Source organism: Sarcophilus harrisii, chromosome 1 (assembly GCF_902635505.1).
Source record: "Sarcophilus harrisii chromosome 1, mSarHar1.11, whole genome shotgun sequence".
Classification (NCBI taxonomy): domain Eukaryota; kingdom Metazoa; phylum Chordata; class Mammalia; order Dasyuromorphia; family Dasyuridae; genus Sarcophilus; species Sarcophilus harrisii.
In genome coordinates, this window is record NC_045426.1 from 673,148,816 (window position 1) to 673,173,828 (window position 25,013).

Here is a 25,013-nt window from a genome sequence, read left to right on the forward strand (position 1 = left end):
TCGGCCTCGTGGGCCTGCAGGGAGCACTCCGGTCATTCTTGTTGACACATCCTTCTGAATTTGGGTATTTACGACCCGCTGGCCCCCACAGATAACCCCAGAAATGATCCTGAGAAAGGAAAGGCCCTCAGGAGGCCTGGCTGGGCTGGGGTCCCCACGCTCTCTTCCCCTGCCTCGGTCCCGTCTCCACACCCAGCCGCCATGCTCCTAGGAACAGGATCTGGGCTCCCATCTGTGCCCCAAACCCCCGCCTGCGAGAACAGGGGCCATGGGCAGCTCAGAGGTGGAGAAGCGTGGCCCCCTTGTGGCCACTTGGCGAGTAACCGCCCAGAGCCTGCCTGATAGGGGCTTCTGGGAAGACTCCATAGTCTGGGGTCCAGGAGGCAGCAACAAGCAGAGAGGAAGCTATGAGCGTTTATTTGGGGGGAGGGGGAGGACAGGGGTCAATTCAGTGCAGGCCCCCCCGCCCCGCCCCAGGGCAGCTCAGTCCAGTGCGGGGTCCAGTGTAAGTGCTGAGGAGCGGGGGGTTAGGGCTGCTGCTTGGGGAGTCACCCCTGCCCCTCCCTCCGCTGGGGCCCAGTTGGTCCTGGAGTCACTCCCAAGATGGGAGGATGGGATCCTCCCCAGAGAGGGCTCAGGCCTCCGCGGGAGAGCCAGGGGGGTCCTGGGGGCGGCCCCTCCGGTGCCGTAGACTCTTCTCTTCATCCTGTAACAGCAACAGCCTCGTGAGGGGCCAAGGCCAGCTCATGACAGAGGCTGGGACAGGGCAGAGGGGAGACAGCGGGGGCCAGGAGTCAGGAGAGCTCAAGGCGAAACAGGAGGAAAACAGTGGCCGTTTCTACTCACAGTCTCAAAGGTGCTGTTGGGAGTCCCCCCTCCAGGGGAGCCCCCTTCATCTCGGGCTCCGTCAGGCCCGCCATCCTCCTCGTACTCTGTCAGACAGTCCGATTCCTCGCCTGGGATTCAGGAGAGAGGCACGGGTGACCAGGTCATCTCCCCGCTAATCCTGCCCCCAGCCCCAGAGGCCCCGGGTCTCCGCATCCCCTCCCTCACCATCGGCGTAGCTGTCAGACACATAGCTTTTGGTCGGCTCGATCCGGGACACGATCTCTGCTAAGTCAGTAAAGCCGGCGCTGGGGCAGGTCAGCACCTGAGAAGCACCAGAGGAGGCCGGGTGTCTGTGGTGGGGGGCGGGGAGCCACCACGGGCCTCAGTGGGGATGTGGGGCTGGGGGGCTAGGGGAGAGGTCAGTGACTCACGTCAGTGGTGCGCCGACTCTCGTTGAGGTCAGCCGAACGCCTGTCCCTCAGCATCTTCTCAATGATGTCCCCACGGCTCCAGCCCCCAAACACCACTTTCCCATGCTGGTAACCCACATCCTGCGGGGCCAAGGGGCAGGGGCTCAGGCAGAGATCTCCCCTCCCCCACCCCTTCCTCCATCGGGACTCCAACCCCAGCCCTTGACCCCTTCCTTGCCCCCCTCCCCCCCCATACTCACATAGATCTGGTCAAACTTGCCAAAGTCCATGGTTTTGAAGCAGTCTATGGGCGGGCGCAGATACTCACAGTAGGAGCTTGATTTCACTATCTCTAGCTGCCGCACACAAGACACGTAGGCCAGGCGGGACTGGATCTCGGCCATGTCCGGCACCTACAAGGGAAGAGGGCAGCCCTGAGCCCCGCCCACAAGAGCCTCTGTCCCCGCGCTCTGGGTCGGGGGCTCCCTCACCTTGACCTTCTCGGCCCAGGGGTTGAGCCGTTTCCAGAGCAGCCACCAGCCGGACAGACTGTCCCCATAGTTGCTGAGGTCAGTCTCATCCTGACTGCCCACGTCAATGGCTATCACTGTCTTAGCCCCCATGTTCCGGGCGATATCAGCTGTGGGCAGAAAAGGGCGGTCAGCCTGGATAACGGGGGCTAGAGGGAGGGCCAAGGGGTCGTCACAGCGCAGGCCTCGGGAGGAGCACGCGGCATTTCCAAGAAAGGCGCCCTCTGACGGGCGGCCTCCGGGCCCGACTCCCCCCACAGCACATGCTGCCAGTGGCCGGGGCCCCTCAGTCCCTGGGAGGGGCTGCCCAAGGCCACAGGACAGGCGGGGAAGGAGCACCTTCCCTCCCACGCCGCCGTCACAGGACGGGGAAGAGAGGCAGAGACGGAAGGGGACCAGGGCAGCGGCTCGCTGCCCCCCCCCATGCAGCTCTTTGGGAGGCTTTCCTGCCACTCTGTGTGCCTGTGCCTGCATCTTCAGGGCCCAAAAAGGGGTGAACTGGAGCGCCTGCGCTTGAGGGGGAATGGGGCGGCAGGAGGTGGGTCAGGACAGGGGAAAGAGACGGTGTGGGAACAAGAGGGTCCAGCCCTAGGGGCCGGGAGGGGCAGAGGGGTCACCAAGCCTGGTCCAGAACTGCTGGAGCTGCAGACTGAAGCCAGGGGGCACGCTGGTCTGCAGGCTCCCGGGCACAGCCATGCCCACATCCGCACATGCTCACTTGTGCCTGCCTGCACTGCCCTGCACCCACCCCAGGCCCATCCACTTGCCTGGCAGGTTGTTGATGTAGCCGCCGTCCATGAGCAGGTGGCCGTCCTTCGGGTCACAGAGTGGGGGCAGGTAGCCCGAGAGCGTCATGCTCGCCCGGACGTACCGCCACAGAGACCCTGCCCAGGGAGGGGGGACACCACGTCAGGCCCCCCACCCCAAGGGCCCCCCCTCACCTGAGGGGGAGCCAGGAGCAGAGCCCCCCGGTGCTGACCTGGGACATTGTTAACATAGCACCCATCCACCAGGTGGTGCCCATCCGAGGGGTCACACAGGGGGGGCAGGTACGGGGTGTAGGAAGAGCTGGCCCGGACGTACCGCCACACGCTGCCTGCGGGGGACAGAGTGGGAGGGGGAGTGTGAGAGGATAGGGGGACAGAGGTGGGGGAGGCGACAGAGTGGGGCAGGGTGTGGGGGAGAAAGGAGGACCGGGAAAGGGATGGAGGGCACTGGACCTAGCCACATGCAGCCTTCAGAGAAGGGCAGACCATGAGGGGCAGAGCACAAAGATGGATGCAGCAGGAAGCACTGGACCAGATGTCCCCAAACATTCCTTTCAAGGGGACAGAGAGGAACGGGACCATGAAGGGGGGGAGAGTGACCAGGGGCCTGCCAGGAATGCTATCGGATAAATGGAAAAGATTAGGGGAAGAAGGGCCCGGGGACCTGAGCAGAGATATAAGAATATAGAGTAACAAGAGGAGTACTGTGCTACGGAGGGATGGGAGAATTGAGGAAGAAGGAAGAAGAGAAGAGGGCCCATTAGGTGAAGTTTCATCCCAGGGGAACTGGGGACCTTTGGTGGGAGCCCCATGTCTGCTCCCAGCTCAGGGCTTGTGCGTCCAAACCATCCAGAGGGTCCCTGGAGGGTTAGCAGGTTAGAGGTTAGAGGTCAAAGGGGCTGGGGAGCCCTGGACAGCACCCCAAGGCAAACAGGCAGCTCAGCTGTTAACAATGTCCCAGATGGCTCAGCCCCGGCTTCCCCTGCACCCAAGCCCCCAGCCTCCATATCCCTTTAAAGCTGAAAATCATCACTTCCCCAATCCTCATCACCTTGATCCCCTCCCTGAGAATCCACTGCAAGAGAAGCACAGTCCAGCCCTCCTCCACAAGTTACCCCAGGGGGAGGGAACTGGCCCAGGGACAGCGCCAAGGTTACTGTCAAAGGGTTAGTACGTGAGTGTTCCATCAGACCAGGGCCCAACACCCTCCCTGCTCCCCACTTCCTCGACGGCCAATTCCCCCAAAGGGGGGGTGTGGATATGGGCCCTAGGAAAGGGGATCTGGGAGGGCCTACCGTCCTTGTGCACACGCATGGCCGAAGCTGTGATATCTGTGGTCACATTGAAGTAGGGCAGCCACAGATCCTGGGGGGAGAGAGACAGGGATTAGTGAGCAAAGATGGCGGACAAGGCGAGGGCAACAACGACTGGGGGGACTGATGGGAATGCCGTTAAAACCTCACTTTTCTCTTGGTAGGAATTTCACCTACAGATTTGAAGAAGCATTATAATGATAGCTAACTACAGAGCACATTAAGGTTCAAAGCATTATAATAATAGCTAACTACAGAGCACATCAGGGTCCAAAAACACTTTACATATATTATCTCACATTTGATGTTCATAACAACAGTATCTTAAGAAGGAGCCTCTTCCTCTCTCTCCCTGTGACCCCAGGAATATAACTCCAAGGATAAAACTTACACCTTTGGAAGTACATTTAGTCTCAGAAGGGAAAAGGGAAAGAGTAATAAGGGAAAGGTACAAGAAAGGGGAAGGGACACACATAAGAACAAATGTCTTTCTACGCTTGTTTCCTCAGCCCTTAGAAAATAAGCTTCCTGTGGGGAGATTGATTGGTTCTTTGTACTTCTATCCCTAGATAGAGCCTGACATATAAATGCTTATAGATTGATGGATGGATGGATGGATGGGTCTCCAAGGGGAGATTGGGACATCTTTGAAGAAGCCTGAAGACCTCTTCTCAGAATCACGTTCTCAAATGCACAAAATAAAATACACAGGATTAAAAGGAAATCAATTATATAAAAAGACAGCTATCAAAATCCCTATTCTAATTAATGAATTTTTGGTAGAATTTTGAACTGATCCAGACATTCTGGAGACCAAAGGACTAGAAAACTATACATGACCTTAGACTTAGCAATACTATCACTAAGTCTGTATTCCAAAGAAATCAAAAAAAGGGAAAAGGACCTGTCTAGACAAACATATTTATAGCAGCTTTTTTTGTGTGATGACAAAGAAGTGAAAATTGAGGGAATACTCATTAATTGGGAAATGGCTGAACAAGTTGTGATATGTGATTGTAATGGAACACTATTGTAGTATAGGAAATGACAAGCAGGATCCTTTCAGAAAAATATGGGAAGACATGTAAACTAATGCAAGATGAAGTGAGCAGAACTAGGAGAGCATCAATTCACAGTAACAGCAATAATGGAACAATGATCAACCATGAAGGACTTTTATATTCCGGTCAAGACAATGACGTCAAGCAATTTCAAAGGAACCAAGATGAAAAAAATGCCATCTACCTCCAGAATATATGAAAATACATTTTCTTCAAATCAGTTCCAAATGATCAGTGATGAACAGAACCAGCTACACCTAGCATAAGAACACTGGGAAATGAATATGGACCACAACATAACATTTCCACTCTCTCTGTTAATGTTTACCTGAATTTTTGTTTTTCTTACCAGGTTATTTTTACCTTCTTTCTAAATCTGATTTTTCTTGTGTAGCAAGACAACTGTATAAATACCTATATATATATATTGTATTTAACATATACTTTAACATATTTAACATGTATGGGACTACCTGCCATCTGAGGGAGGGGGTGGAGGGAAGGAAAGGAAAAGTTGGAACAGAAGTTTTTGCAAGGGTCAATGTTAAAAAATTACCCATGTATATGTTTTGTCAATAAAAAGCTATAATAAGAAAAAAGAAAAAGAAAATATATTTTCCATGAGTTCACACATATTGCTTGCCTTCTCACTGGATAAGGTAGAGGCAGGAGGAAGGAAGACAATCTGGAACTCAAAATTTAAAAAAAATCAATGTCAAATTTTTTTTTTTTTTATATATAGCTGGGAAATATTTAACGAAATAAATAAAAATATATTTAAGAAAAAGAAAAAAGTACCACCCTTAATCTAAGCTGAGTGGGCATGACCGGGGAGAGATTGTCACCTCTGAAGCTTGGGAGGTGTTAGACAGGAAGTGGGCAAAGTGTAAGAGATGAGAGCCTCAAGACAAGAAATAGCAGAGATGCTAAAAAGGAACATGGGGAAGGGGAAGGGAGAGGAGGGGAGGTGCAGGGGGAGACTTCAAATTTCAGGGAAGAGAGGATGTCTATTCTCCTTTACACGGGTGGGAATATTCATGAGGGAAAGGCTAAAATGGCAGCTGGGGCACAGGAATTGGTCTGGTCTGACAGGTAGGGCAGCTATAGGGCACATATGGGGAAAACAGAGTGAGAGCTCCTGCCACGAACGAGATTACAGCATGGACTCTGAGTGTAAAGATGAGGCTGCACTGAAGAGAACGGAGGTAACTGCCAAAAACTGGAACATGCCAGAGAAGGGGCGGCAGCAGCAGAGTGAAGCCAAGAGGGTCTGAAGCGGGAGGACTGATCCCGGGAGCCCAGGGAGGACACACCTGACATTCTCAGGAAGGCTCATGTGCCTATGCCCTCCAGGTAACCCAGCCTCATCTGTGAGGGATGTGTCTGCTCCTCTGGGAATCGGGTGGGAGGCTCAGAAATCTGAGCAGCAATCCCAGGCTAATAATTACGGCATCACCTTCAGCCCATGCCCAAAGCCCTGGGGCATGAGGTTTGGCAGGGCCAAGGAAGCAAGGCCCGATAAGAAGGTCATGGGGGTCATGGGGGGCCCAGGAGAGCCAGACCAGACAGAACAAGGGCAGGACAGGAGGGGGATGATGGGAGCCCGGCCAGAGCCTGCCCAGGAAGACTTTTCCCATTGAGTAAAAGGGGCTCCCGTCCGATCCCTCGGAGCCGTGGGTCTGAAGGCAGGGCCAGGCCCCGCTCCCCTTGAGGCCTCCCACAAACTCTGCCGAGCGTAGGCCACTTGCCACCGCCTCTGTCTCAGAAAGAGAAAAGCAAAAACAGGGAGCGCAGCCCTTGTGGCCATGGTACAATGGGACGGGAGAGCGGGCCAGTACTGGGCCCCAACATGGAGCCAAATGCCCGAGGCTTGGCCAAAGGAAGCAGGTAAGGGAGGCAGCAGGGCAAAGATGTCAGAGTTGGGGAGAGGGAGAACAGGAGAGAGAGGTCTGGGGATCAGGAAAAGGAGCACTGAAAGGGCAGGGGTCCTGTAAGGAGGGAGGCGGCACCTCAATCTGCCTGTCCTGGAAAACGCGGTGGATACTTCGGTTGAAAGCAGAGCCTGAGAACATGGAGGTAACGGGGTACGTGAGGTCCAGCACCGGCTCAAACACTGACGTCATGCTCTGTGGGAGACGTGGAGAGAAAGTCAGGGAGCTTGATGCTAGGGAGCATGGGAGCTACCAAGATTCACAGGGAGATGCCCAGAGGGCCTGAGGGGGTCTGAGTGGGGCACAGGGGGCCACTGAGGTTTACTGGTGGAGAGGGGAAACCGAAGGACCTGAGGCACTCACAAGGAGCCACTGAGGGAGTCTGAGGGGTACACAGAGGGCCACTGAGGTTTACTGGTGGAGAGGGGAAACCGAGGGACCTGAGGCACTCACAAGGGGCCACTGGGGGGATCTGAGGGGGGTACAGGGGGCCACTGAGGTTTACTGGAAAGGACCAAGGGACCTGAGGCACTCACAAGGGGTCACTGAGGGAGTCTGAGGGGGGCACAGGGGGCCACTGAGGTTTACTGGTGGAGAGGGGAAACCAAGGGACCTGAGGCACTCACAAGGGGCCACTGGGGGGATCTGAGGGGGGCACAGGGGGCCACTGAGGTTTACTGGTGGAGAGGGGAAACCGAGGGACCTGAGGCACTCACAAGGGGCCACTGGGGGGATCTGAGGGGGGCACAGGGGGCCACTGAGGTTTACTGGAGAGGACCAAGGGACCTGAGGCACTCACAAGGGGCCCCTGAGGGAATCTGAGGGGGGCACAGGGGGCCACTGAGGTTTACTGGAGAGGACCAAGGGACCTGAGGCACTCATGAGGGGCCACTGAGGTTTGTAACAGGCCTGAGGGGCTCAGAGGGGTCTCAAGCCCCGTGGCAGCCGGGGCTGGGGAGGAAGGGCCTGGGAGTACCTTGGCCCATTCACGAGCACGCTGCTTAGTACGACTCGCACTGCGTTCTTCTGCGTAAAGGGCCCCAATGAAGGAACCAATGGATGTGCCGCCCACCATATCCACAGGCACACCAGCCTCCTCCAGAGCTTTCAGCACTCCGATATGGGAGCAGCCCCTGGGGGCCAAGGTCGATGGTCAGCCCCCGGTCAGAAGCTGGCCTCTCTTTAGTTCCTTCCCTCCTCCCTGCTGTCTGTCATCGTTTACCTGGCCCCACCCCCTCCCAGGACGAGGGCAATGGTGTTCCCGGTCAGCACCCGCGCCAAGCGGGAGAAGTCGCTGTGGCGGTCAGCCCGGCGGGAGAAAACCTTCTCGTAGAGCTCTCGCTGGGGAAGTAAGGGGAGAAGGCGCACTCAGTGGGGGCAGCAGGGAGTCCAGGCGGCCAGCGCCCTGCTCTGGGCACCTCTCCTCCACGCTGTGTGCTCACCCGCCCTCCCTCACCCCCAGCCCCAGCTGTACCAGCTTGGCAGGGCTGCGGCGGGAAAAGAGACGGCGTGGGCAGCGCAGGTGCAAGTGGCCTGAGCACCAGCTGCGCATGTTGAGCCACTCCACTGTGCGGGTGGGCCCGGGACCCTCCTCCCGGTGCAGCAGGACCAGCTGCTTCAGGGCCCGCACGGCCGTGCTCTCCAGCCTCTGCTCCAGCTGTACAGGGAGCAGAAAGGGGACCCAGGTCAGAACAGAGCCACGGGGCCAAAGGTCAGGGATGTTTGAACCGGAGAGGGCAGGGGTCAGGACCTGGCCAAGCGTGGGTTCCTGGTCCCCCAGGCCCACGATGAGGATGCAGTCGGCCTGGCGCAGGCAGCGCACGGTCCAGGGGGTCAGCGAGCCATCTGTCTGGTAGAGCACGATGCGGTGTGTGTCCTCTTGCTGGGCCAGCCAACCAGACAACCGGAACTCCTGGATGCTACAAGAGGCTTGAAGCATTAAGTGCCAGCACCGGCAAAGGACCCTGGCCCCTACTTCCTCCCGCCCCCTCCATCTGGAGATTCCCACCTGTCCAGGGCCGAAGCCCCGAGTCGGGCCCGGATGATGTCGCTGTTGAGGAGCAGAGTTGGGCCTGGGGGAACAAGGGAGGCATCTTAGGGGACACCCCCTGTAACTCTGCATCCCATCTGGCTTCCTTCCATGGACCCCCTCCCCAGGGCCAACTACCGCACCCCCTCTTTCACACTGACCAATGGCTCTCAGAGCATGCTGCAGCTCCAGGGTGAAGGCCACCATGGGCACCTCTGCACAGACCGGCAGCACAGCCACTGTCGCGAGGTTACTGGCTGGGTTGGTAAGTTCCGAAGGAGGCGGTACACCAAGGCCTGAACCTGGGGAGAGACCAAGATGTATCCTGACCATCCATAGCCTCTCCCAAACAATCCCTCCACTTTCAGCCCCATCCCTACATCCCTCGCATGGCCTTGGAGCCCTCCCTGTCCTTCCAATCCTCTGCCTGGGCTCGAGACTCCTCCCCATTCCTCCAGATTCTCCCCTAACCCATAAGAGGGTTAGATACAAAATGGGAAGCAAATAGACCAGCTTCTTGTGGCCCAAAGGAATAAAAGGAGCGAAAACAGGGACACAATTAGCACCCAAAAGTCTCCCAGTGACTCAGGTCAGAGGACTGCATATCAAACCACTGGGCTATCTGCCTATTGGCAAGAAGGGGACCATGTGGACTTGAAGATGGGAGGCGCATGCAAAAGCCCAAGCTATTACACACTGGAGGTCTCAGGCTCTGGAAGACAGGACAGGTGCCCCTGTGATCCCAGTTGTGAGGCTGAAAGCACCTCAAAACCCCAAAACCCACAACAATAAAACTCAAGATGAAAACACCAAGCCAAGATAGGTGGGAAGAGAGGGCAGACAGCAAAGGGCTCTGGATAGAAATTTAGAAAGCAGCAGTCATCTAGAGCAGATGCATGAGAAGTGGGTCCCCTATTTCCACTGTAAGAAATGGGGGGGCATCACAGTCCCAAAATGCCATAAAGAAGCCCTGAGGAGGACACTAAAGGTTAGAGAAAGATCAGAGATTTAGAGCTAGCAGGGGCTTTGGCAGCCATCTAGCACAAATCGCACATTTTACAGATGAAGAAACAGGCTCCAAGAAGGTGCCTTGCCAAGACTGCTCAGCTAATAAAGTGGCAGAGGTGAGACTGGACCCTGTGAGGATTAAAACTGTCCTACCTACAATAAAAGAGACAGGCAAAGCAATCCCTACAGCCCCACACTCTAAATCAGAGTTTTTTCTCCAGCACTGCCTTTGTCCAGAGATGTCCTGGGAAAAGGGGATTCCTCTCTGTGGTCCCTTCTCTTCAGAGAGTAAAACCTGTGATCTGGAACATTGCTTATCCAGCTGCCTGGAAAGCAGACAAGCTGCTAAAGCAGCAGCAAGAGATATCCGGCCCAAATCCCCAGAGATGCCCAAACCCACCCAGGCTGGTGGGAAGAAAGAAGGAGAAATAAGGTAAGGGTCTGGGGAGTCCTGAAGAGAGCTGCCAAGGCCTGCAGCAGCATCCACCCCCAGACCCAAGCAAGGCAAGGACTCAAACCAGAAACAGCAGGAGTGGGCTAAGTCTAGTTGAAGAAAGGGCGGGCGGCCACCTTAGATGCCCAGGCACTCGTGGAGAAATAAGGGAAGAGTAATTACCCTTTCATTCCTTCCTTTCTCTGGGCCTGTTTTTCTCATTAATAAAATGAGAGGGCTGGACTAGGCCAGACTACCCCTCTTCATGACAAGGGTGTTCCAGGAGAGCAGAAAGGGAACATGGGGGATTCATTAGCAGAAGCTATGGAACATATGATCAGAAAGACAGTGAAACTCATGTTCATGGGAACTTGAGACTCCCCTAAAATAGGAAATCAAGATGGTATCTTGGGGTGGTCCTGGTGAGTGTGGGAGCTAACAAACCCAGCCTTATGAGAAGGAGCTTTGTTAGGAAGGTACGGAAGGAATACTGCTGCCTTCTTCACTGCTAAGCCCTTGGTCCAAAGCTCATGCAAAGATGGTCAGGATGCTGTTGTCAAGTCCTGGGAAGACCCAGTCAGAGCCAATTGAAAAGTAATGTGGTGTACTTAGAGACAGGAAGACCCGAGTTCAAAATTTCCCTGAGACTAGCTGTAAAAAAGGGACACTCGTCAGCAAAATGAGCATCCTCACAGTAGTGAGGATTAAATGAAATGATTTATGTAGCACTTTTAAGATTTATAAAGTGCTTCCCATCTAAATCAGTTAAACAAGTGATAAGACTGGAAAGCCACAACCATGCTGATTTGGGCCAGAAACTGCCCCCGAATCACCCATATGGTTCTATTGGAATCACATTATCAGAAGAGACCAAAGGTAAAGAAGGGATCTTTCTAGATCTGTTTCAGTCACAGTAAAGTGGAGATAAGAATAAATTAACAACCTAGCATATCATAAAGGGTAGAGTTATGGTCCTGGCAGCAGACCATGTCTACTCTTTGAAAGCCAAGTTAAGATCTAAGTGTGCAAATACTCAGCACTGAGGAGCTGTCCAACAGAGGTGGAATTCTTTGGCCCAGGTGACCCCAAAAAACAGAAAATCACAAAATGTTCCTCAGGTCTGGGCTGCCCCTATCAACTCTCCAGTGATGATAACAGAGGGGCACAAAGTGTGAGGGACAGGTTTTAGACCTTCAATCACCATTAACTTAATCATGCCCCAAACAGAAGATGTTTGCCCACTGAGTCAACATGCTATTGGAGGAACTGAATGATGTCAATACTGACTTTATGGCATAAACTGAAACCAGAAAATAGGGGCAAAGTTCAGCTTAAAGAAAGAAAGGTTCACAAGTCCTTCTGAGAGAGAAATTAAAGAATTTGGGGGAGTTGTTTTTGTCACAGACCCAAAAGGAACAAGAAAGAAATGTCACGGAAGGGGCCATGGTATGATCTCACTTTGCAGTGCTTGGGATGAGCACAAGTCAAAAAGCCCAACAGAAAAAAAGGAACAGCTTGTACAAGGAGGACATGGGTGGAGCAGCTCTCTCCACCTCAGGGAAGTCCTTCTAAACTAATAAAACACATCTTTGTCCTCTTTGGGGGAGGGGGATTGGGAGAGACAAGGAGAAAACCATGGGTGTGGAATTTGTTGTCAGATGTGGATGTTTGGTCAGCAAGCATTGCTTAACTCTTTTTCTTTCCTACTAGGAAAGGTTCAATGGGGAAGAGAGAGTATATAAGAGAATTACTGTAATACATATAAAAAAAATCTCCATTATCATCTATTTTTTCCATTGGGGTGAAGAGAGTCCTCCAAATTAAATCAACATGGAAGCATGGATCTAAAGGTGGAAGAGATCACATCTGTTATCTACTTCCTCATCTTTCAGAAGAGAAAACTGAGGCTCTGCAATAAATATCAAAAAACAAGTGATTTCAGTGCAAGAGTAGGTACAGCGAAAGATGGTGAAAAAATATTCAAAAAATAAGCATCTTGCTTCTGCATAAAGCCTTCCAAGAAGGGAAGCCCATTCAACTTTTCTATAGCTCTAGAAAGTTGAGAAGTTTCTCCTGACATTGAGCCTAACTGGTTTCCTGCAACTTTGCAATCAGATTGCTCCTGCTCCTGCAGTATGGGGACAAACAGAATGAGTGTAGTTCTTCCTGAATATGATACCTGGGCATAACTATCCTAGCCCTCTGATGTCATTTTTCCCCCCAAGATTTTTCTAATGTTTCAAATCATTCTACAAAGCCCCAGTAAATTCACAAGTAGATCAGCTACCAAACTGCTTGAGTAAAATTGAAGATTTCAACTGAATGTGCACCCAGCCTCATGCTTTCGTAGTTTTCCATTAATTAAAAAAAAAAAAAAAAAATGATGAGAAGTTTGCCAATTAGTGTCAATGCTGTCCAGTCTGAGTCTTGTTGCTACTGAATTTGTTATCTTTTACTTGTATGAACTGACCCAGAGTAAAGTGAGAAGAACCAGAAGTAAGAACCATATCACAAAGACAAAAAACAGCTCTGAAAGACTCGCCGAAGCTGATCAGTGCAAGGACCAACCACATCTCCAGAGGACGGAAGATGAAGCATGTTACCTCTACCTCCTGATGGGGGATGGGCATTTCCAAGGCCATCCTCCACAAAGCCATCAATGGATCTTCCTAAAGTCTGAATCAATAAGCTCTAGTGGGGTTCCCTATAACCTCCAAGAGCAAATATCAAACCCTGTTTGGCATTCGAGGCCCTTCACAACCTGACTCTTTTTTACCTTTCCGGTCCTCTTATACCTTACTCCCCTGCAGAGATGCAGTGATCCAGTGGGCTTCTGACTGGTCCTTGAGGAAGATTCGCCACTTTCCAGCTCTGGGCATTTTTACCCCCATACTGGTCCCCATACTTGGAACTCTCTCCCTCCTCACTTCTACCTCCTGGCGGTCTCTGACTTCCTTCAAGTCTCAGCCAAAATCTCATTTTCTACAAGAAGCCTTTCCCAATTCCTCTAATGTTCATATCCCCCCCCACTAATTATGTCCAATTTATCCTGCACAGATTTTCTTTTTACATAGCTTTTTGCATGGTGTCTTCTCCATTAGATGGTGAGCTCCTTTAGAGAGGGGACTGTCTTTTGCCTTTCTCTATATCCCCAGAGCTTGGCCCAGTGTCTGGCATATGGTAGGCACTTAATATTCACTGACTGATTGTTGATGATCTGCTTCATTTAAGTCATTGTGGAGATCCCACAAAGTGGTTGGAGCATCACATCTGTAGTTCACACACCAATGATAATAATTAGCTCTACTTCCATGGATCACCAGCCCAATGTTCTCCACCATGTTTCTCTTTTCTGGCTCCTCCTGGATGTCCTTACCTAGGTTATGCTCCTGCTACACAGTGCTATTGTCTTCTTTTTTGATTTTCTCCCCCCCCCCCCCCTGAAGTGCTCCCCCCCCCCCCCCATTCAAAATCTTTATCAAAAGCTCTCTCCTTCCCAATGTCCCTTTTGATCACCCCAGAACTCTTTCCATTCCTTTTTTAAAAATCATATATCATTGACCACATTCCACCAATAATGTTAATTACTCATGCATGAGTCTTCTCTCCTTTATTTGATCATTAATCTTTTAAAGGAAGGACCATGACTCATCCTCACCCTTAATAGCTCCTAACACATGGCCCTGTATGAGGTAGGTACATGGCAAAATGGTGAATTAATGAATGGCTTATTTTTATTTTAACCTAATTTTAAATGTATTTCAGAGGGGAAAACCTATAAAGCATCTATAAATGTGATTCAGAGAGTTCCTATCTCTCCATGTGGAAAAAGGAACCAAGAGACATTCCCTAATAGACAAGCTACAGATAATGGTCAAAAAGTCCCTCAAGAAAAAAATACAAACTATTAAGCTACCATTTGAAAGGCTGCTCCACATCACTAAGAATAAATTACCCAGAATCAAAGCCTCACATGGCATGCTCTCTCTCTGGGGCTTAGATGTGCTCTCATATCACTTCCCTGGCAGACAAACCATCCGGGTCTGGGAATAAACAGTTGTGTTTGATTGCAAAAACAGAATCAGAACTGAGATGGGCCAGGATAGTCTGGGGGATTTGAAAAAAGAAGATATGCTGGAAGTCCAGAGTATGAAGGGTGGAGCAATACTTCTGCACTAGCATCATCCCAAAGAGGCAAATCCCAAAGACTAAAAAGCCTTCAAGTCACAAGAATAAGAAGGAACCTTAGACTTCCCAGATTGGCACCCTCATTTTATAAAGGGGAAAACTGAATTTTAGACAGAAGAGATTTACTCAAGTTAGAGGCAGCAAGAAGCAGAATTTGAACCCAGCTGCTCGACCATCTCAGAGCCATTGGATCTATGCCCTCCAAAGCCTGCTAAGCCTCATCCTGGCCATGCCCGGGCAATGTCCAAGGAAAGGATGGACAGTTTGAGAAGAAGCTGGCAATGGTGCATTCACAAAAGGACTAGACACAAAACACGGGCCCTGCAGTGCCTGGGGGTGTGAGATTTATTCTGGCCAACTCAGATTTCAGCAAAGGGAGAAGCAGGGGAGCAGAGAGGAGCCCTCAGCAGGGCAACAAAACAACACTTTCTATGTCACAGGACCAAAGACTTGGGAAATTCCTTTGGTGTAATCTCCTTCATTTTACAGAGGAGGCAACTGAGGCCCAGAGCGGGGAAGTGGCTTGCCCAGGGTTACAAAGCAAGGAAAGCTCTGAAGCAATGTTCAGAATAGATTTCCTGAGTCTAGGGCTCTACCCACTACACCATCCAGCTGTTTAGGACATTCTGCCAACTCTCAGACAAGTATACACTGTTAAAAATACAAAAGGATATACACCATATGGTAAAGTACCTAGATTTTTGAAAAAGTTAAATGAGTTAGAGGAGGAAATAGACAATAAAACTATACTTTTCTCTCTCAGAACTAGATAAATCTAGTCAAAAGACAAACAAGAAGGAAGTTAAGGAGATGAATAAAATTTTGGACAAGTTAGACATGATAGGTCTCTAGAGAAAATTGAATGGGAATAGAAAGGTATATACCTTTTTCTTAGCAGTAGATGGCACTACCATATATATTATATAGCAAATACACACATATGTATTATTATATATTTAATAATTCTACAGTAACTATAAAATAGTATTAGGACATAAAAATCTCACAACCAAATGCAGAAAAGCAGAAATATTAAAGGTATCCTTTTCAGATTATGATACTATAAAATTATATTGAATAACGGGTAACGGAAAGATAGATTAACATTGAATGGAAACTAAGTAATGTAATTCTAAAAAATAAAGGGGATCAAAGAACAAATTACAGAAACAATCGATAACTTACTAAAGAAAATGATAACAATAAGACAAGATGCCAAAATTTATAGGCAGCCAAGACAATACTTAGGAGAAAATTTAGATTTCTAATTGTTTACATCAATTAAAGAGGGAAAGAACAGATCAAAGAATTGGGAGTGCAACTAAAATAACTAGATTTACATCCAAGGACTCTGATAAAGGCTTCATTTCTAAAATATAAAGACTCACATTTATAAGAATACAAGCTATTCTCCGATTGATAAATGGTCAAAGGATATGAACAGACAATTTTCAGACAAAGAAATTAAGTTCATTTTCTAGTCATTTGAAAAAAATGCTCTAAATCATTATTGATCAGAGAAATGCAAATTAAGACAACTCTGAGGTATCACTACACAACTCTCAGTCTGGCTAAGATAACAGGAAAAGATAATGATAAATGCTGGAGGGGATGTAAGAAAATTGAGACACTAATATATTGTTGGTGGAGCTGCAAACTGATCCAACCATTCTGGAGAGCAATTTGGAACTATGCCCAAAGGGCTATCTAACTGTGCATACCCTTTGATCTACCAGTATCACTACTGGGTCTGTATCCCAAAGAGCATTAAAAAGGAAAAAGAACCCACATATGCAAAAAAAATTTTGTGGTGGGAAGAAACTGGAAATTAACTGATATCCATCATTGGGGAATGGCAGAATAAATTATGGTATATGTATGTTATAGAATGTTATTATTCTATAAGAAATGATCAGCAGGATGATTTCAGAGAGGCCTGAAGAGATTTATATGAATTGATGCTAAGTGAAGTGAGTAGAAACAAGAGAGCACTGTACACAGCAACAAGATGATGTGATGATCCACCTTGATAGACTTCGCTCTTTTCAACAATGAGGTGATTTGGGCCAATTCCAATAGACCTGTGATAGAGAGAGCCATCTGCAACCAGAAAAAGAACTATGGGACTGAATATGTATCACAACATAGTATGTTCACCTTTTTTGCTGTTGTTTGTTTGCTTTTCTCATTTGTTTTCCTTTTTGATCATATTTTTCCTGTGCAACATGATAAATATGGAAATATGTATATAAAAACTGCACATGTGTAATATATATTGGATTACTTGCAGTCTAGAGGAGGGAGTGAAGGGGAAAGAAGGGAGAAAATTTTGAAATGCAGGGTTTTGCAAGGATGAATGTAGAAAACTATTTCTATTGTATTTTGAAAATTTGAAAATAAAAGGCTATTATTAAAAAATAATAAACTAGAAAAAGAACAAATGAAAAATCCCCAATTAAACACCAAATTGGAAATCCTGAAAATCAAAGTACTAAAAGTAAGAAAATTACTAAATAAATAAAAACAAAAATAAAATGCTTAAAGATAAACCATTAGTTAATTTGATTTTTAAAAAAGAAAAGAAGAAAACCAAATTACTAATATCAAAAACAGAAAGAGTGAATTCACCACCAATGAAAAGGAAATTAAAATTAATCAAATAAATCAAACTATTGGGGGCTATTCTGCCCAATTATATGGCAATAAATTTGATAATCTAAATGAAAAAGATGAATAGTTCTACAAAAATATAAATTACCAAGATAAATGGAATAAATAGAATACTTAATTAACCCAATCTTAGAAAAAGAAATTGAACAAACCATCAATGAACTTCCTAAGGAAAAATCCCCAGGGTCGGATGGATTCAAAAGCTAATTCTACCAAGCATTAAAAGAACAATTAATCCCAATACTATATAAACTACTTGGGAAAATAGGTAAAGAAGGAGTCCTACTAAATCCCTTTCACATCATAAATATGGTGTAGATATCTAAACCAGGAAGAGTCAAAATAGAAAAAGAAAATTATAGACCAATTCCCCTAAGGAATATTGATGCAAAAATTGGAATAAAATACTATAAAGGAGATTACAGCAATATATCATAGTTATTATACACTATGACCAGGTGGGCTTTTATAAAAGGAACAGAGAGCTGGTTCAGTATTAGAAAAACTATCAGCATAATTGACGATATCAACAACAAAACCAACAGAAATCATAAGACTATCTCAATAGGTGCAGAAAAAGCCTTTGACAAAATATTACACTCATTCCTATGAAAAACACTAGTGAGCATAGGACTAAATGGAGCTTAACCTTAAAATGACAAGCAATATTTAGCTAAAACTATTAGCAGGTATTATCTGTAATGCAGATAAGCCAGAAACCTTTCCAAACAATCAGGGGTGAAGTAAGGATACTTATTATCATCTTTATTATTCAATATCGTGCTAGAAATATGTTAGTTATAGCAATAAGACAAGAAAAAGAAAGTAAAAGTTAGTTATAGCAATAAAACAAGAAAAAGAAAGTAAAGGAATTAGAACAGGCAATGAGGAAACAAAACTATCATTCTTTGCAAATGGCATGTTATACTTTGAAAATCCAAGATAATCAACTAAAAACTAGTTGAAATAATTAACAATAGCAAAGTAACAGGATACAAAGTTAGCCCACATAAATCATCATCATTTCTATCTATTACCAACAAAATCCAGCAGCAAGAGATAGGAAGAGAAATTTCATTTAAAATAATTTAGACAGGGAAGCTAGGTAGTATAATGGATAGGGCACTGGCCCTTAAGTCAGAAGGACCTGAGTCCAAATCTGGCTTCAGACACTTGACATTTACTAGCTGTATGACCCTGGGCAAGTCACTTAACCCTGATTGCCTCACCAAAAAACAAAAAAACAGTAGACAGTATGAAATACTTAGAAGTCTATCTGCAACGACAAACCCAGAAACTATATGAATATAATTACAGAATACTTTTTACAGTCACATCTAAACAATTAGAAAAATAATTGTTCATGGGTAGGCTGGGCCAATGTAAAAAACATTACAATTCTACACAAATTAATCTATTTACTTAGCACTATACCAATAAAACTACCAAAAATCATCTTATAGAGCTAGGAAAAATAGTAGCAAAGTTCATCTGAAAGAACAAAAGGTCAAGCATATCAAGACATTCAATGAAAAAAAAAAATGTGAAAGAATAATGTCTAGTTGCTCCAGATCTAGAACTGTATTATAAAGCGATAATTATCAAAACAATCTGGTATTGGCTATGAAATAGTCATTGATCACCAGGAGATTAGGTATACATTACATTACATTAAATGACCATAGTAATCAAGTATATGATAAACCCAATTGATCAATGGTTAAAGGATATAAATAGGCAGTTTTCAGATAAAGAAATCAAACCAGGGAGGATTCTGGGAAGATGATGGAGTAGGTCAGTAAATTTCAAGCTCTCCAGATTTTCCCCCACAACCTCAGGACCAACACAGACTGGTGAAAAAAATCAATAAGAGTTGGGGCAGGATAGGGGTCTTCGTGGCACAACCCAAGAAGAATCAAAGAAAGACCCCGGGCTGGGGATTAACCCATGTGAGGTGTAAACGCTTCCATACTGGCTTTGCAGAAACACCTAGTGGGGATCATTGGGGATAGCTGGGTTTGACTGAGCCTCAGTCCCAAACCACAGAAACTTGTACCTCCCAGATGGCTGGAATTGGGTGCCTGAGTCCAGGAAAACAGAGGGGGATTAGGAACTCCAGCCTCAGCTGGGCTGCTGAGATACAGTCCTGTAACCGAAGTAACCAGCACATCGAGAGTGCAGAAGAAGTAGGGCTGGGACACTACTGACTGTGAGAGGAGCTTTTGGTTTGGGGTTCCAGGTCAGAAGGAAGAGCTGGAGTGAAGCTAGGGCCATCCACCCCACAATGCTTATACTAATACTTAAAAAAAAAAAATGAACTGGCAAAGAAGAAAGAAGCCCACCATAGAAACTTACTATGGGAATAGGGAGATTCATCTTCAGAGGACACAGAAATAAAATAAACTTCTACCCCAAAGAGTAACATTAAATGGCTAATTTATTAGCCAGGGAAAATTTATAGAAGAACTCAAAAAAGAATTTAAAAATCAATAAAACTGAGAAAAACTAAAGAAAATACTGAGAAAACTACTGAGAAAAAACTAAATAAAATAAAATAAAAACCATGCAAGAAAAACAAGAAGATTATGAAAAAAAAAAAGTTAACCAAGTAGAAAAGGAGATGCAGTCTTAAAGATGAAAATAATTCTTGGAAAATTAGAATTGGGTAAGGGGAAGCCAGTGAAGCTATAAGAGACCAAAAAATAACAAAGCAGAATATAAAGAATGAAAAAATAGGAACAGAATGTAAAACAGCTTATAGGAAAAACAACAGATCTAGCAAACAGATCAAGAAGAGAAAATATAAAAATAATTGGATTGTCTGAAAATTGTGACCAAAGAATCTTGCAAATAATGCAAAAAATAATCCAAGAAAATTATCCTGGTGATAGAACATGAGGGGAAAGTAAAAAACAGAGGAAAAAAAATCCACCAATCACCACCTCAAAGAGATCCTTTGTGGAAAACACATAAGAATATTATTGCCAAATTTTGAAACTCCCCAAATAAAAGAGAAAATTTTTGCAAGAAATAAGAAAAAAAAAAAAAAAACAATTTAAATATGCTGGAGCTACAATTACATTTGTACAGGACTTATCGGTAGTCACAATAAAAGACTGCAGGTCCTGGAATCATATGTACTGGCAATCAAAAGAACTAGGCCTGCAGCCAAAAATATTATTTCCAGCAAAATTATGCATAATATTGAATGAAAAAAAATGGACATAAGATAAGCTTGAAGATTTTCAGGACTTTTTTTCAAAATTGACTTCAATAGAAAATTTAACATATAAGAACAAATCTCAAAAATCAATTTCAAGGAACTTAAGATGGATAAATTGCTTGCTTTTAACATGGAAATGAAATGCATACAATATGTTTAAACTTGACACTAATAATGGGGTAGCTCAAAACAAAGATTGGAACAGAGTTAAGGTAAAAATAGTAATTATGTTATACAATCATACATACAAATAAGTAATTATGTTGCACAAATGAGGAAGAGTAGCCACTGAGGCATTAGAAGGAGGAGGAGGGCTCCTAGTTGTGAAACCCTATTCACATTGGCAATGGATTAAATAGACAACACTACATACATACCATGAAAGGCATAGCACCCTCCAAAATCTACAAAGAAGTAAGGGGGAAGAATGGGCAGAGGGAGAACCAAAGGATGGAGGAAGAAGGCAAGGGAGGGATCTATGGGTGGGGGAGGTTAAGTAATGTCAAGGCAAGTTAAGGAGCAGAATTAAAGCAGTCAGCAGGTACAAGGGAAAAGAGAAATACAGAGACACTACAACAAGGATCAGGAGTAGAATTTATTTAAAAAAAATAAAAGTAGGGCTAGTAATCATTGCTCTTAGATAAAGTCAAACTTAAAGATTCAATCAAGAGAGAAATCTACATTATATATCAGTCATACTAATATTGTTTTAGATGCATGTTCACATATGGGTAAATGTGTGTGTATATGTGTCTGAGTATACATAGATATGTATGCACATTGCTCTATATATGTATACAGATATATGTATGTGTATGTATGTGCAGATGCAAGGTGGGGATGGGAGGGTGGGTACATATGTATGTGTGTATGTATATATGAACATATTTGTGCTTAACTATAGTGCTTGGGGGAAGTGAGGAGGCTAAGAGGAAAAAAAGAATAAAGTAAAAAAAGTACACAACAGAGAACAAAAGAACAAGCTACAAGGAAGCAAAGAAAAGATGGATACTCATGAATATAACATCTTTTACTATTATATATCCTTTCTTGAACTGATTTTTTATTGTTATATATTTTCAATCCTCCTTGATGTTCTGACATGACACATGTTGTTTAAAATATGAAGAAAAAACTTTTTTTTTAAAAGAAATCAAACTTATCTACAATTGTATAAAAAATGTTCTAAATTACTACTGATTAGAACAATGCTTAAAACAACTCTGAGATACCATCTCACAATTATCAGATTGGAAAATGATGTCTGTTGGAGGGGATGTGGGAAAACTAGAACATGAATGCAATATTAGTAGAGTTGTGAACTGATCCAACCACTCTTGAAAGCAATTTGGAATCATGCCCAAAGGGCTATAAAACCATACATACTCTTTGATCCAGTAAGAGCACTACTAAGTTTATCTCCAAAGAGATCAGTAAAAGGGGGGAAAAGATTTATATGTACAAAAATATTTACAGAAGTCTTTTTGTGGTGGCTAAGAATTCGACATCAAGGGGATACTCATCAACCTGGGGATGGCTAAACAAGTTGTGGATTTTGATGGGATATTATTGTGCTGTAAGAAATGACAAGCAGGATGATTTCAGAAAAACCTGGAAAGGCATACAGGAACTGATGCAAAGTTAAGTGAACAGAATCAGGAGAACAGTGTACTATTCGATGAAGAATTGTAAATGATTTAGTAATACAATAATCCAAGACAATTGCAAAGAACTAATGATGAAACACACACCTATAGAGACAGAACTGATCTCGTCTAAATACAGACTGAAGCATGCTGTGTTTCACTTTCTTTCATTTTTTAAATATGAATCTTATACAAAATGACTAATGTGGAAATGTTTTACATAGTTGTATATGTATATGCGTAATCTATGTCTTGACTGCTTACTGTCTCAGGGAAGGGAAAGGGAGGGATAGCATTTGAAATTCAAAAGTCTAAAAACAAATGTTAAAAAGCTTTTTAAACATATAATTGAGAGAATATATATATATATGTATATATTTTAAACTTTTTTTAAATACAGAAGAAGCCACCCTTGCTAGAGAAGACATGTCCCTTCTTCCCAGACCTGAACCTAGGCTTTCCTAGGAGACCCTGTTATTTGTTCAGTACTTTCAGTCATGACACTACAAGATCTCTTCAAGAACCTGTTTGAAGTTTTCTTGAAACATCTGAGCTGGATTTGAACTCAGGAAGTTGAGTCTTCCTGACTCTATCTACTGCACCATCCAGCTGCCCGCCTAATCTAGAAGCCCCCTTGGTCCCTTCAGTGGAAGTCTAAAAGACGAGGTAAGACCAGCCAGAGCTGTATGCCATGTCTGTGGTCAGGGATGGGCTGGCTTAGGAAGAGCCTCAATTTCCCTGAGAGCTCAGGGGCAATGAGAAGAATAGAGGAGGAGAGTGAGTTCCCTCGGAGAGGGCAAGACTTGGGGACAGGGAAGGGTGGCAGGCCAGGCTGATGTGGCCACTGAGAGCTGGGAAAGGGGACACTACTGGGGCCATACTCCCTGATATTAAAAGGCATCAGAGTGGCCTTTGGAAAGGAATTCTGTGCCATCACAATTTTCCTTTTTAGTCTGGTCCTTGCTGCCCCATCCCATTCCAAACAATGGCAATCAGGGCCTGCTTCCAGGGGTGGAACAAAGATCCCTGAGAGGGACAGGTCCTTCCCAGCAACGGGCAGCAAGCGATTCAGGCCTAGGACCAAGAGAGGCAGAGAAGGGGGACTACAGGAAACGAGGGGCTGTCTGACAGGTCTGAAGGAGGGAAGCAGCAAGCAGGAGCCGGACGGGGCCAAGCAGGGTTCCCAGGACTCAGACGCTGAGCCTCGCGCTGTTCTCCAATCCTCCTCCTCTGTGCCGACGCATCACAGCCCTTACCTGGAAAAGGTCCCTGCAGCTGCTGCAGATTCCCAAGGATCTTCTGGCTCAGGAGGTGGATCAGCCGGGTCACAACCTGTGAGTTGCAAACCAGAGATCACACCAGGCAAGAGAATGCCCAAGTCCCCATCCACACTGACTTTGGGCATCTCCCGAGAGGGTACCTGAAGCCCAGATCACCTGAGAAGTGCCTGGAAGCCCAGTTCACCTCATAACTAAGACCCCAACAGTCCCAGCCTCCACCCTGAAGGATCATTGGAATGCCCCCTCCCTTCCCCTGGGTCCCTCCCATACCTGTGGGTACCTCCTCTTAATATGGCTCAGGGTCCCCTCAGGCAACTTGGCAAGCTCCGTGTCCCGCACTGCATGCACTGTTGTGGCCCGGGGTTGCCGGGTCAGTGCTTCCACCTAAGTCCAACCAGGACAGGGCAGTAAGCAGCCTGCTCCCCATTGGGCACAAGGATAGAGGACCCATGGGGAGGTCACTAGCAGCAGGGCCCAAGCATTAGCAAAGGAAGAGGAAAGCTAAGCTGGGAAGTTAAAGCGGAGGAAGCACTGGGACAGGATGGGAATTCAGGATGGGAAGCAGGGGACATAATCAGAGCCAGGATTAGGAAGGGTTGGGTCCTGGACAGAGGTAGCTCACCACCCCGATAAGATCCCCACGGCCATATTCCCCGACCAGTTCCTTCTTGCCACTGCCCCTCTGGATGACAGAGCGCAGGCGCCCATTGAGTACAATGTAGGTACAGTCTGAGCGATCACCCTGTCTGGAGGATAGGGACACAGCAGGTGGGGAAGATCAGAAAGCGCCTGGTTTTCCCCCAGAGAACTTCAATGATAAAGCAGGGTGGGACTGGGAGAACAGAGGCCCCAGGAAATCATGAAGGAGAAAAGGATACCCAAACAACCATCAATCACAGGGACCTTCAGCAACTAGAACCTGGGAGATTCGAGTTGAAGGATTCCAGGGCTTAGGGTGTCTAATGAGAGGAAATACAGATGGGAAATGGGTTCCGGGACAAAAGGAATTTAGGTTTAAGGTTCCAGGGTTAAGGCTCTGTTACCTGTAGAGGGCACGGCCAGCCTCCACTGAGGTCCAGTCAATTGCAAAGTCCATCTGGCGTACAAAAGGAGACATGCGGGCAGCCACGGTGTGGGCAGCGCTCAGGACCACACTTGGCTGCTCCCGCATGATCCTAGGATGGGAAGAGGAAACAGGATGGCATGGAGACCCTGCTGTCCCCTCCCCGCCTCCCCCAAACACCCCCCAGCCCTGCTTGGCCAGCCAGGGTGTCCATACGCACTCATAGAAGCCCGACTTGGAAATGCGCAGGAAAGTACAGTCCCGCTGCGCCCGCAGGGTGAAGATGAGCGGCTCCCCTGTCAGCACAGCCAGCTGCCCTACCAGCTCTCCAGGCTGGGCTACAAACAGACACACGTCCTCCGCCTTGTCAATCATGCGCTGGTACACGTGCAAACAGCCCCAGAGCACAAAGTGCAGGCTGGCATCCTAGGGCAGGGTTGAAGGGGGAAAAAGAAGGGCAAGGTTGGAAAGATGCCTCCCTTTAGGGGGACGGCTTCAAGCATGACTGACAGGCCCTCGGGCGGGAGCCACTGGCCACTGACTAAATACTGGGAAATGGAGGTACGACTAAGTGGGAGAGGAGACCTCCGAGGCAGCAGCTGTGGATCTGAAGTCGGGGACCCAGGCCCAAAT

At 46.7% G+C, this 25,013-nt stretch overlaps 1 protein-coding gene across 6 annotated transcripts in view; it reads right to left on the reverse strand.

Annotated features, from left to right (window-relative positions):
• Positions 1-400: 400 nt before the first annotated feature.
• Positions 401-25,013, reverse strand: part of PNPLA6 (patatin like phospholipase domain containing 6) — a 45,094-nt gene continuing 20,481 nt past the window's right edge. For 2 of the 6 annotated variants that reach the window (XM_031948348.1, XM_031948347.1), the window contains exons 17-37: positions 24,601-24,806; positions 24,361-24,492; positions 23,940-24,063; positions 23,588-23,701; positions 23,294-23,369; positions 9,031-9,171; positions 8,849-8,912; positions 8,591-8,759; positions 8,315-8,497; positions 8,063-8,181; positions 7,817-7,973; positions 6,919-7,035; positions 3,831-3,900; positions 2,748-2,864; positions 2,536-2,652; positions 1,730-1,878; positions 1,499-1,651; positions 1,260-1,379; positions 1,054-1,150; positions 847-956; positions 401-706 (exon numbers count right to left, since the gene is read on the reverse strand). In XM_031948348.1, the coding sequence (XP_031804208.1) occupies positions 635-706; positions 847-956; positions 1,054-1,150; positions 1,260-1,379; positions 1,499-1,651; positions 1,730-1,878; positions 2,536-2,652; positions 2,748-2,864; positions 3,831-3,900; positions 6,919-7,035; positions 7,817-7,973; positions 8,063-8,181; positions 8,315-8,497; positions 8,591-8,759; positions 8,849-8,912; positions 9,031-9,171; positions 23,294-23,369; positions 23,588-23,701; positions 23,940-24,063; positions 24,361-24,492; positions 24,601-24,806 (2,607 nt within the window). In that variant the 3' untranslated portion in view covers positions 401-634. Of the gene's footprint in view, positions 707-846; positions 957-1,053; positions 1,151-1,259; positions 1,380-1,498; positions 1,652-1,729; positions 1,879-2,535; positions 2,653-2,747; positions 2,865-3,830; positions 3,901-6,918; positions 7,036-7,816; positions 7,974-8,062; positions 8,182-8,314; positions 8,498-8,590; positions 8,760-8,848; positions 8,913-9,030; positions 9,172-23,293; positions 23,370-23,587; positions 23,702-23,939; positions 24,064-24,360; positions 24,493-24,600; positions 24,807-25,013 lie in introns of those variants that run through there. The other 4 variants (XM_031948349.1, XM_031948350.1, XM_031948351.1 and 1 more) reach the window with 4 other exon arrangements.